The sequence below is a fragment of the Bacillus rossius genome, chromosome 12 (assembly GCF_032445375.1).
Source record: "Bacillus rossius redtenbacheri isolate Brsri chromosome 12, Brsri_v3, whole genome shotgun sequence".
Taxonomy (NCBI): Eukaryota; Metazoa; Arthropoda; class Insecta; order Phasmatodea; family Bacillidae; genus Bacillus; species Bacillus rossius.
This window is the reverse complement of record NC_086339.1, coordinates 30576533-30589142: the sequence shown is the minus strand read 5'-3', so window position 1 is coordinate 30589142 and position 12610 is coordinate 30576533. Positions and strand designations below refer to the sequence as shown.

Below are 12610 nucleotides of genomic sequence, written 5' to 3'. Positions count from 1 at the left end.
CGGACTACATGTACGATAGCTAAAAAAGTTCTCAAGTTCGATTCATTGAACTGTGTGAAATTTATTGTTAATCCTAATTTGATAATCGTTTGAAAAAAAATAATATGTTACGTGGACGTAAATTCAAGATTTCACAAACGAATTCGTTAAAATATTTCTAAATATAACAAATGTGCCAGGTTAGCCATCGTTCGAAAACTAAACTATGAAGCATATTTCAGAAACACCGTGATTGCAATGCGATGGATGTAGAAAAGAATAAAATAAAATTTCTAATCGGGAAGAATGTCGGTCCACGAATATGTCGCGCCGTCTTCACAGATGACTCAAACGTGATTGGCAGAGACCTGCAAAATTCGCGGTTTCGATGGCCTTCAGGATAGACTGCACATACCCCTGTACACTCGGGCAAATAACGCAAGTTCATTGGCTGCCGACTTGTAAGTCGTCTCAGCTGTTTGTCTGTGATTCGATCCTTCTTTGGTTGAGGGTTTATAACTGGTTGAGATTCCTCCAGATGAACAGTAAGTCAATAGCAAAATTATCTAAGAGGTAGATGTGTTTGAATTCTAGCCTATCACCGAATGAATCCGCGAATTTTGCAGATCTCTAGTGATTGGTTAAAAAAAAAAATTATTTGCGCTGCATTCATTGCGCTAGTCGCGCTGTTGTGTCTCCGGCGTACGGGAATATAAGCCAACATTGAGCAGCTGAAAAAAATTCAACAGCCCTCAAGTCGAACAGGAGGACGTAAAGAAGATACAGACTGCAGCAGTGCAACGAAACGCACACGCCTTTGGAAAACTCGACGTTCCGCTCGCAAAAATATCCCCTTTCAAAAATGGCTTTTTTGTCCGTGGCAGAAAATTGGACGAGATGCTTTAAAACTCAGTTCACAAGGCCACCCACAAATTCTATCGATGAAAATGAATGTCGTAATTTCTTGACATCACAGAAGAGCACTTAATTCTTTATCTCGTGGACAAAAAAAAACATACTAAAATGTAGTCATTCGATTAGGAAAGTTACATAGCCCGTTCTGAATGAGATAAAAAAAATAGTTTACTTTCAAGAAATAATATATAATAAACGTGGCCATAGAAAAAAATAATTTAACGTAAAATGTTCTAGCATTTTATATTTTAATGAAAAATGTTAATGGTGGAAACAAAACTATTCATTTAAAACAAAAAAAATCCTTACTACATCAAAGATGTGGCACATGTTGCAAAGGTTCAGGTAGCATTTTGACATAAAATAATAATACCTATATATTGAAAATTATAATTATTTTAAAGGCATGAATTTTATGATCGTATAAAGGAAAAAGACTCCCAACTAAATCCGCTAATGCTCAAAAGATAATTGCTGATTATATTGAAATTAAATGAAACAACTTATTTTGGTTTCAGGGGGAAGGGGGAAATTATTGACAGCTATTCCCCAAAAAGAAAAAAAAAGTTTATACTGTTTCTAATAATTATTTTAAATAATCATAAAGTAATGATACTAAAAAATTAGCAAAATATGATGTAGGGGAGAGTTGGGTAAAACAGGGTAGTTGGGTAGAACGGGGTACCACTGTTATTTTCCGTACACGTGGTGCTATCTGTGTGTACGTTTGGTAAGTTACTCCTCTATACGTCGTCACTAGAGTGAGGTAGTATGAAGTGTCGCACAGTATTCTTTCGTGCGTAATAATGGAAATTACAAATTTATGATGTTTCACTAAAATGTTTAGCGTGTATTGGCTATACAATATTTAATCAGTGGTTGCAGATATATTTTATGGTAAGTTGTATTCAAGTAAAGTATTATATTTGCTATGTTGTGCCATAGTAACCGATGTAATTGACGGGTGTTAAGATTTTCTGTTGTCTTTTTGCTTGAGAACCTGCATGTAGGGTAAAACAGGGTACACAGGTAATGGGTAAAACGGGGTAGTACCTCGTTCTGTCCAACCAGTTTCCTGTTTTAATCATCTTTTCGATCAATTGTGCAAATGACTTTTAAAATTAAAAACAGTTTTGTTATGCATACTAAATGTTATACAGAGTTACCTACAGTACATTTATACAGTCAACCAAAAGTCTTGTATCGGTGAGGAAAAAAATTGGAAACGTAAAAATGTTGTAGGCCCATGTAATTAAATTGTAATTTGACTTTATCTTTTTTTTCTATTTTTAAAAATAAAAACCATGCTCGAAAAAACCATGTCGTCCTATTGTGTTTTCCCCCACACTGCACCCATAGGTTGCAGCCCTTAGATGTTTCCTTCATGTCCCCATTGATGCAGTATTATAGTGATGAAGCAAGGAAATGGGTTCGTTTACATCCTGGACGTCCCATTACAATTAACCAGATCGGGAAACTCTATGGCGCTGCATTTATGAAGGCCGCTTCTATGGAAACTGCGGTAAATGGTTTCAGAAGAACTGGAATATTTCCCCTTGATGCAAGTATCTTCCCAGATTGGATGTTTTAGCCAGCGGCAACAACTGACCGAGCTAACTCCAGGCCTTCAGAACCGAGTGGAAATGACACTGGCGGTGATATTCCACTGACTGCTGCAACAACTGACCGAGCTAACTCCAGGCCTTCAAAACCGAGTGGAAATGACAGTGTAGGTGATATTCCAGTGACTGCTGCAACAACTGATCGAGCTTACACAATGCCTTCAGAGTCCCATGGAAATGTCAGTGTTGGTAATATTCCTGGGACATCTGGTTTGGTATCTTCACCAACTGAATCTCGTTTAGGCCTATCTGATAAAAACAATCGAAATGCTTCATCAAACAGTAGCTTCACAATTCCACCGACTACAGTGATGCCGATTTCCCATGTCAAAAGGAATCCTGCAGAAGGAAGAGGACGACGACGTGGCAAGGCAGCTGTGCTGACCGACTCGCCATATAAGAACGAACTAATATTATTCCGTCAGCTTCACCAAAATCTTTAAAAAGGAAAAATGCTGGTGTGTCTAAATCTCAAAACAGTTCTAAAACACATAAGAATAAAGAAGACAGCAACAAATCCATACCAACAGTAACTTTGCGTGTGTCTGATGATGATGACGTTCCTTGCATTTATTGCGCTGAACAGTTCTCCACTTCAAAATCAGCCGAAAGTTGGGTGCAATGATTAAAGTGTCATTCTTGGAGCCATGAAGGATGTGCTGGTGTAGACACAGATGACTGTAGGCCATTTGAATGTGATTTCTGCCAGTTTGGAATAAAGACTCTGGCCTTATTTTGTGTTCTGATGGGCCTACTATGCCATATTAGGCTAATTAAACAATCATATGTTTTGTCAGATATTTGGGTTCACCGCATATGCAAGTTTGTATTATACATAGTTAGATTATGCTTTTAGACTAACCACTTCCTCAAAATTAACAGTGTTGTGTTATTGTTGTTCAAACAATGTTTGTGATTTTCCGCAAACCAATTTTTTTGTGAAGTTTTACTGCAAATACAGAGGAAAATGTAAGGTGAAGGCTTATAATTGATTTTTTTTTAAATTCTCATATTTTTACTGACATTTGTATTTATTTGTCATATTACATGTTGTTCAGAATTTTTTATAATGCACATGTAAAATCATTTTAAAAATCTGCTTTCTGTACCCCGTTTTACCCAACCAGTTGGGTAAAACAGGGTAGTGTGCATACATTCAAATAAATAAATATCTCTGCAAGAATAATATTTCAGAAGACACGGTACTAGTTGCAGAATTAAACTCACATTCTAATCTACGCATGCTGATGTTTTCAGACAGATACAGCAATATTAAAACAATAAATTAAAGCGATTTATACTAAGTACCCCGTTATACCCTACTCTCCCCTACTTACTTTGTTTTCGAACAAAGTGCAAAATACAAAAGTACGAAAAAAAACTTTTATAAGATTATTATAATCTTCACAAAACTCTTTTAACAGAATCAGTAAGTAGTCAAAGAAATATATTACTAACATAAATTTTATACGTACATGAGACCGAATCATATTCCTACCATTATGTTAAAATTCGCGGTTTTGATTTTTTCTGCCCAAATGTCCTTTAGCATTATACGTCCACCATCGCATCAGCCATGGCTGTTTGGGACGTGGAAATGAGACCGTTTTTTATCATCTGAAACCAGGAGGGATAGGTTTCGGAGCATATTTCGTTATGCATGTCCGTATGTAACTTCCAGAGAATTTTTTATTTTTTTTGCTGGATACCGATGTGGTGTGTAATTAACTCACCATTCTGCAAAACTGTTAATGTAATAATGGTAATATATAATATACCTTTTTCAGATTACATTTTATATCATTAATATTTTTATTTAATTTAAGAAAAAAATTAATGAAAATACCCTTATATAATGGGCACCAAGCGAAGCTTTATTTCTTTAAAAACTGATGAAAGCATTTTTTCAATAAAGTAAACAGTTCAAAAAACATAAAAAAACTTACAATAACTAAAATGAAAGTTTTAAAGGGTAATCCATTTAAATTTAATAATAAAGACGTGCTAATTTGTTATTCCAAGTAAACATCGATCAAGTCTGCAAATAAATAGGAATTTTTATTTTCAAATATTGAAAAGGGAAGGACAATTTTCGGTCTTATTATAATACAATAACTTTTCAACGTTAAAGACCATTTTGTGAAGTAACTAAATGGCTGAACTTACCGTTTCTCCAAGCTAGAACAGGAAACCTTCTTTAAAATCTTCTTTATTCTTCAGACAAATTGTATTGCAGTGATATTACCTGTTACCAATAATAGCCTGACGGGCAAATATCACGAAAAGAATTTCAAAAATTGAATTATGTTTCAACAAACAAAAACCGAATAAATCTTTTGACGTCCGTAAAGAATTTGCAGCGAAAGTTGGTTTAATTTAGCACTCAGTTAAAATTATAATTCTATCATACCGAAATCAACCAAGTAGGCTACATTCTCTTAGATACAGCTGATTTTTGTAGAAGACGTGGTTTTCACTCGTAAAACACAAGATTTCTGCCAACAATTACAATTTAATCTATAGTATAAGCAACTATTGGGAAATATAAATAATTGCCGAAGACTAACGTCTTTCGATGTAATAATCTATCTTGGTTGGTTTCAAAACTGAAAATTAACATTTTGAAACATCTGGTTATAAAAATAAGTGTGAGAAATAATTAACCCATTTATGTATGTACCAAAATTGATTCATATTCTTGTATAAAAATGCAAATGAATAACTGCGTGTGAACGACATAAAGATACGTACTTATTTATTTTATTTTTAATTATTACCATTTTAAACCCCTTTTAGCTTTAATAAATTAAATTTATACACCTCACCTTAATAATATGCTGAATGCACTAAGTATGAAAACTAAAAATTAATTCATTTTTAATAAAGTTCTTGGAGCATGTCACTAGATCTGAAACTAACAGTCAGGTAAAATCATTATAAAATTTAACTGGAACTGTCAAAAAATAAAAATAAACCTTTGTTGTTTGTATTTTGTAAACTACAACGATTATATAGGGAAGAGAGCCTTTTTCCATCGTAACATTTCTGCGACACACCTGTAAATAAAGCATGTACAATTTTTGCATGTCCAGACAAGATGTTGCAAGAAAATGTGAAGTACTCACCCGAATCTTCAGTGGTAAACGTTGTTCAATGTACTTACCTAGGGAAAAAAAGAAGCAGTGGATTAATTACTTGAAACACAAGTCTGAGGAAAATTCATCAGAAACAATTCAAATAGTTTATCATGGCCCATATGGCCGTTATCATGGTTATACTCCAATGTACCTCATAAACCAATAGCATTACAAAAAAAAATGAAGCTGTTATACAAAAAATAAAAAAGGTAATATTTTACTCCTTCATTAACATAAAAATAATTTAAATTCTGTGCTTCGTCTTCATTCTCATTTATTACATTACATAATCTGAGGAAAAAATGGTTACATGCAAACGCATAATGCAAATGTAGTGTTATTTTCCAAGTATTTAAAACGCTTGTATGTATTCAAAATAAAAAGAATTTCGTGAGGACAACATTAAGAAAAAAAAACCTGCTGAGCCGATAGCAAGTTTTGCACATTAGTGTCTTCCGTGTAATTTCCCCCTCCCCGACCAACCAACAAACAACTGACCACCTATTACTTCCTCGCTTTTTCCTTCCTCTCTCGTGTTTTATTTTCAGAAGGTTGCGCATGCGAGCAGGGTATGTCTTCACGCATCAATAAGCTCGACTGACTGGCCTCGCCCTCATTATAATGTTTGTTATAGTTTTGTAAAAAAAAAAATAGTGCGTGGAGTCCTTCCGCGCGGAAGAAGTGAAACTTCGTAATGTGGAAATGAAAATAGGAAGGGGTAGAAATTGATTTTTAGTGAAATCATATTGTATCAAATCAAACTAAATAAATCATGAAATCATTCAACGATAAAAGCTGTTTATTTATTTAAGCGGACGGGTTCGCCCCAAGGAGAAAATTGACGCGGCGAGACCTTGTGGACATAGAGAAATGACACGCACTCACTATTTATGTGTCTATGAAACATGATTTTTTTCTGCATTTTAAATTGTAATATACAAAAAGGGTATTGAAAATTGAAACAAATATGGCGACACTACAAACTGTTAGGATCTTTATTTTTTTCTTACTCTCTACTTAGTTCCTTACAATAGCAAAATGTATCTTTCTATTCCCCCTCCCCAGGAGCGTTAAACGTTTAACACAACCTTGTTGGAAGTCGCATTAGAAGTTTCACTTCAAAAACGTATTTTCGGTGTGGTGGCAGGCGTGAAGCGACTGACGGCAGAGTCTGATCTTTAATTTTGGTGGTTCAGGGCGGTATGTGGTAGCCATACTTTGCTATGTAAGCTTAAGTTGTTTAATGTGCTCTTCTTCTATATTGTTTGTTTAAGCCCACCAACCTCTAAATTTTGTTTGCTTTGTTAATCTGTTCAACTGCTCAGATTCTGGTACTAGTTCTGTTAACATGATTAACTTTTACGTAAGCCAAGAGAAGCACCGGTTGAATATAATAAAATCTAAAGAATAAACTTTCCCTAAAATAACTACAAACTTTGGTATCTAGAAGTAAAAATAAAACTAAATGAATCAAATTTCGAACTATATGTTTGATCGCATACAAATCCTAGTTAAAATTAAACTAACAAAATAATAATTTAATAACTTGAGTGTAATCAAATACCTAAAAAATATGTTTGAGGCAAAGTAGTTTTGGAAATTAATAACATTTCAAGTACGCACATCGTTGGTATTCACAATAATGTTCCACTTAATTTATCTAACCATAATTCTCTACAGGTCTGAAAATAAACGGTAATTAAAATAACGCAAAAGATTTTCACATGAAGAGGGTCTTTTTTTCTATCCCGTTAGTATTTTATTTTACACAGGCTCTAATTTCCTTTTGCATTTCCCTTATCATTAGTTATTTCTTATCTCAACAAGTAAACGTGTTTTAATTATTTAAGTTAATGTGTGATCTAATAAATGAGAAATAATAATTTCCTTGCATCATATTTAACAAAGTTCTAGTAACAATAAACCCTAAAACGTAAGTTAGTTTTCAAGCTGAAGGAAGAATTTTCAAAATAACCATTAAAAATAAACAATTCGCAAGAAAATGTATTAATGTCATTTTAATCACTATAATAGTAGCATATGTATGAAAAAAGAAACAATACATGTATATATGAAAAAATAATATGATTATATATCTTATTTAAACAAATTACGTTTTTGAAGACGTTGCAGGTTTATTACGTATCCTATCTGGCTTTAATTTTGTAGCTATGTTCAATTTAAACATCAACAAAGCCCTAGAGAATATTAAAATAAATATTAAGTTTAGCAAAATAATTAGAAGGTGGTTGCCAAAGTTAATTATTAATAACACAAGTAAATCAATACATTATTAGTATTATTCTGCGGAATAATAAAAACTGAGAAACTTAACGGTAATTTCTTGAGAAATAAATACTGTAGTTACTACTTGTAGTTTTATATGGAAAGTTTTGGCAACTACTAGTCAAAGAATCAGTTTGAAATAGTAACAATTTTTTTCCCAGTTTCCGCTTGAAAACTATTTCAAGCGCGATAAGACTGAAAATCAGTTGCAGATACGTATCTGGGAAACCGAAGTTGCTCTGGATAACATAAAGCGTTTAAGAACGCGTCGCAGCACTGTTTGTGCTCCGAATAAGGAAGGTACTTATATAGCCGCACCTTTGGCATGGTACTTGTACCATCATTCACTCAAATTCACCATTTCTAAATTGTTATCGAAATAACTTCCCATTTTACAGTTGTGTTTGCAGTTTTAATTAGATGTTGGCCAAATAACATTTCTAAATAGAAAATCAACCATACGGAAACGTAAATTAATTATATTTAAGGTAATATGTTTATTAATCACTTAAATTTGCGTCAATGTGTTGTAATAAAATTAAATTAAACTTTGACACACACAATGAGAGGGCGCTAATGTCGGTTCGCTGATTTTGACCTCCCTTTGCCAGAGTAAAGTATTTCTCAATATAAATATACCCTGTAAATGAGAAAACACTAATTTTAATAGTACGCTAGAAATAGCTGATCGAAAAACGAGGCACAGTTGATATTATTCCGTAGAGTTTCTCCGCGAAGCGTCAAGGCAGCGTGGGACAGCGGCTAGAGCATCCAACTACCACGCCTTTCATTTTATTGTAATGTTTTCATAGGTAAATGAAATTATTTAACCACGTGTAATTTTGGCAAAACAGCAATTAATGCTGGAATGCTCACGTAACCAAACAATATTGTAAATTGCAAACATGTAGAATAAAAGATTTGAATGTGAATTACCACGCCTGGAACTCGGGTTCGATTCCAATGTGGTTACTTTATTTTTTTATTTTTTATAGATGATTAATTAATTACGCAAAAAATCGTGATATTTTATTGAAAATATTTTTTCTGTGGTTTTACTACATACGTTTAACAGCTAGAGAGCAGGTAACGTGAAATAAGCTAAACGCCGTATTAAATTTACAATATTATTTATTTTTCTAACACATACTAAAGTGTGACAATATTTACACATCACTGTAACGGTCTTTTATTTTCTGCAGACATGGTGCACACTCGCGCGTAATACTTATTATAAAAACACGTAAAAACATATTTTATGTTCCCACCATGCACATTGTATAGTTCCGAGTGATTAAAAAAGATAGAGGGAACAGATTTCGTTAACATTTTGGAATGTTAGTAGCAAACTTTGGAGCGCCCAGTTTATGAAGAGTATTCTGATGGCATATTCGAGCGAATCCCGTTTCCCATTGCTCTTGTCACAGTGTCAAGGCACACTGACGCATAAAATAATAATATAATATTGAAAATTATAATTATTTTAAAGGCGTGTATTTTATGGTCGTCTAAAGGAAGAAAAGTAAGGACTACCAACTAAATCCGCTAATGCTCAAAAGATAATTGCCGATTATATTGAAATTAAATGAAAGAACAATCGAGAAATTTATTTTTTGAATAACGTACAAAGAAAATCACACTGCGTAAAATTGTTATACTGTTGGTCCGTAGTGTGGTTAGTTAATTCTTTATTTAATATATTTTCAAAAAATAAACTTGTGTTTTCAAGTAATCGATAAAAAAATTGGTTGTCTGTAAAGTCGGTTTACGGACGATAGTTTAACGTGACAACGTCATAAGAAAACATTGATGAAATGATTGCATAATTTTATGAATAAAAATAAATATTTTTTATTGAATTATCACTATTTTGTATAGATACAAAGAATGAGTGAAATTACAATTTAATTGATTAATTTACTTTTATTTGCACTCATTAATTCATATATGGTTATTACTTTAACGAAGAGATTATTTTAACTATAACTTTTATACATGTTTGCTATTTAACTTCTTCCAATCTGTGTTATTCTGTTAAGGATAGGACGATGATAGGAAAAGTAGGAAACGAATGGGAGTGTTTCAAGTTTAATGTGCCTCGAAAAAGTCAAATCGATGGTTGTTCCAATGGAGTGGAAGACAGATAGATGCGGCGCAAGCGTACAATGAGCGTAACGGGACAATGTGCGTAACGGGACAATGAGTCATCCTTTTTCGTGCGTGCAGCCGGCGTTCATCGAGTTATTAGATGTTGTCACGTCAAAAAATCAATTAAAAAAGAATGTATCAAAATTGATAATGAACCCGAGGCACCAGCGCTTTAACTGGACCGCGCTGCCGTAGCGACTCTGAAGCAACATTAAAGCAATCAGCTTTGTCCTCGTTTTTCGATCGGCTCTTTCTAACGGAATATTTAAATTTGGGTTTTCTCCTTTACAGGGTAGACTCCTATCTGCTTTACTCTAGCAAAAGGTACGTCGAAATTGGCGACCCGAGGTTCGCCCCCACCTTCTTTGTCATTATCATTCACGTGCCATAATTTTTCGGTCCCACGCGATTACTTTGGGCGGTGTACCGTAATTTTGGCGGGCTCGTGAACAAAGATGCGTACTGTAGGGACCACGAAAGTAGCGAGCTGCATCCCATAGTTCCGACAACAAACATTGCTCGGCACGGATCGGCATAAAGAAGCGGCGGCGGGGCGGCGCGCACGGAACTAGGCACAGCCCGGCTATATATTAGGCGTTATAAAAACATGCAGCGCAGTAATGAAAGCGCAACATTTAATTGTGTACCTGTAAAAACGTAATGGCATTTTGTTACACTGAACACATATAAATAGACACTTATAATTCTAACATGACGTGACTGTAAAAAAAAAACTAAAAAAAATAGACTAAAGTTTCGAAACTCACCACAGTGAAGGCAGTGTTGGTTAGATCCGCAGCTCATGTAAGCCAATAGTGGCAAAATTGCACCTCTTAGTTATGTGAAACGAGGCGATATTGAAACATTAAAATATTGCCAGAGCTCTATAAGTCAAAGAATAAATACCAGTTCTTACAAAGGCTGAGCTAAACACGATGTAGCACTGTCAGTATCACTATTTTCATCACTGTTGTCCACACTGTTACTTGTTGATGAAAGGAATTCGTCCATGTCACTGTCGTCATGTAAATTTATTAAGAACTGGTCCATTGCCATGTCTATGATGCAGTCCCTCTTCCAGTATTCGTCTTCTAATTTTTGAACATGATTGCAGTAGCCTACCCAGTCATCCTTTGTTACAGAGTTAAGAGCATCCAGTGTGTGCGTCTGAAGTGCTTGCGCAGAGAACTCTCCAACGGTATTACATTCCCGAATGCACCTCTTTATCTTTGCCCCACGCTTATTCAATAGCGTTGAACTCACACATGTATGGTGGGAGTCGAATGACATGATGGCCTGCATTTTTTAAAAGTTGATCAACCGGAAATATGTTCTCCTTTGGTTTGTGTTTTTCTTTGCTGTGAATCACTTCATTACTTTTCCTACGCTTTACATTCGCCTCCATTACTCGTCGCACACTACCTGCCAATTACGGAATTTCCTATCGCATGACACTCCCTTCCCCTTCAACCCCATACTTCTCCTGCCGGCCTTGAACCACTCTTTCCCCTTCAGCCCAGCGCAGACAGCTTGCAAGATTCCTGGCCCATACGCACGTCCCTGTGCCGACGACGAGCTCTGGAAACAAGACCTCGGCTGGAACACGAACTGTCTTGACGGCTCACTACCGACTGTCGAGGAAATTACGTCATCTGCGAGACGGCGTGTTGAGAAACGAGAATGGGAAGGAGAGGAGAGGAAGACATTCCGCGCCACAGCCAAGGGAGCAAGGGCCTGTACCGCTCAGACTGCAGTACAGAGTAAATGGCGAACACTGTTGCCAGTTTTATATCAACCGGGTTGTTAAAATTAAGTATTTTTTCATCATACCATTGTTAATCACAATAAGTTTTAATATATATATATAATTAACTATACTATTTCTTGAGTTTTTAAGACCATAAAATTCATAATGTTTACCAACAATATTATTATAGTTTTAGTTATTCTGACCGAAAAAAATAATGAAATGCTAAACACTAAATATTTTTTTTTCAACAGAAAATATTTGTAACACTAAGTCACTATTACTAATAAACTTATAGTTAAAAAAACTAATATAATCCCGCTTTATTCGTTGAATGAACTAAAAGAGAAATTTAAATTTAATTTTTTTTTGCGTCCAACAGGCAAAAAATGCACCAAAATTCTGTATAACTAAAAAAGAGGTGATAAAACTGGGATAAAAAATAGGAATAAAACTTTTTGACGTGACAACGACTAATTATCGATGAACGCCGGCTGCACGTACGAAAAAGTGTCCCGTAACGCACTTTGTCCCGTTACGCTGTGTCCCGTTACGCTCATTGTACGATTGCGCCGCATCTATCTCTCTTCCACTCGATTGGAACAACCATCGATTTAACTTTTTCGAGGCACATTAAACTTGAAACACTCCCATTCTTTTCCTACTTTTCCTATCATCGTCCTATCCTTAACAGAACAACACAGATTGGAAGAAGTTAAATAGCAAACCTGTATAAAAGTTACATTTAAAATAATCTGTTCGTTAAAGTAATAAAC

At 34.7% G+C, this 12610-nt stretch overlaps 2 protein-coding genes across 8 annotated transcripts in view; both read right to left on the bottom strand.

Moving 5' to 3' along the window:
* The window catches only part of LOC134537788 (protein unc-13 homolog B), a 1087975-nt gene that overhangs the window by 514818 nt on the left and 560547 nt on the right, over window positions 1-12610 (bottom strand). The gene's annotated exons all lie outside the window — the stretch shown is intronic.
* LOC134537790 (uncharacterized) overlaps window positions 4506-12610 on the bottom strand; it is an 83747-nt gene continuing 75642 nt past the window's right edge. The window contains exon 2 of the mRNA XM_063378598.1: window positions 4506-5679. Within this exon, the coding sequence (XP_063234668.1) occupies window positions 5650-5679 (30 nt within the window). The 3' untranslated portion in view covers window positions 4506-5649. The remainder of the gene's footprint in view (window positions 5680-12610) is intronic.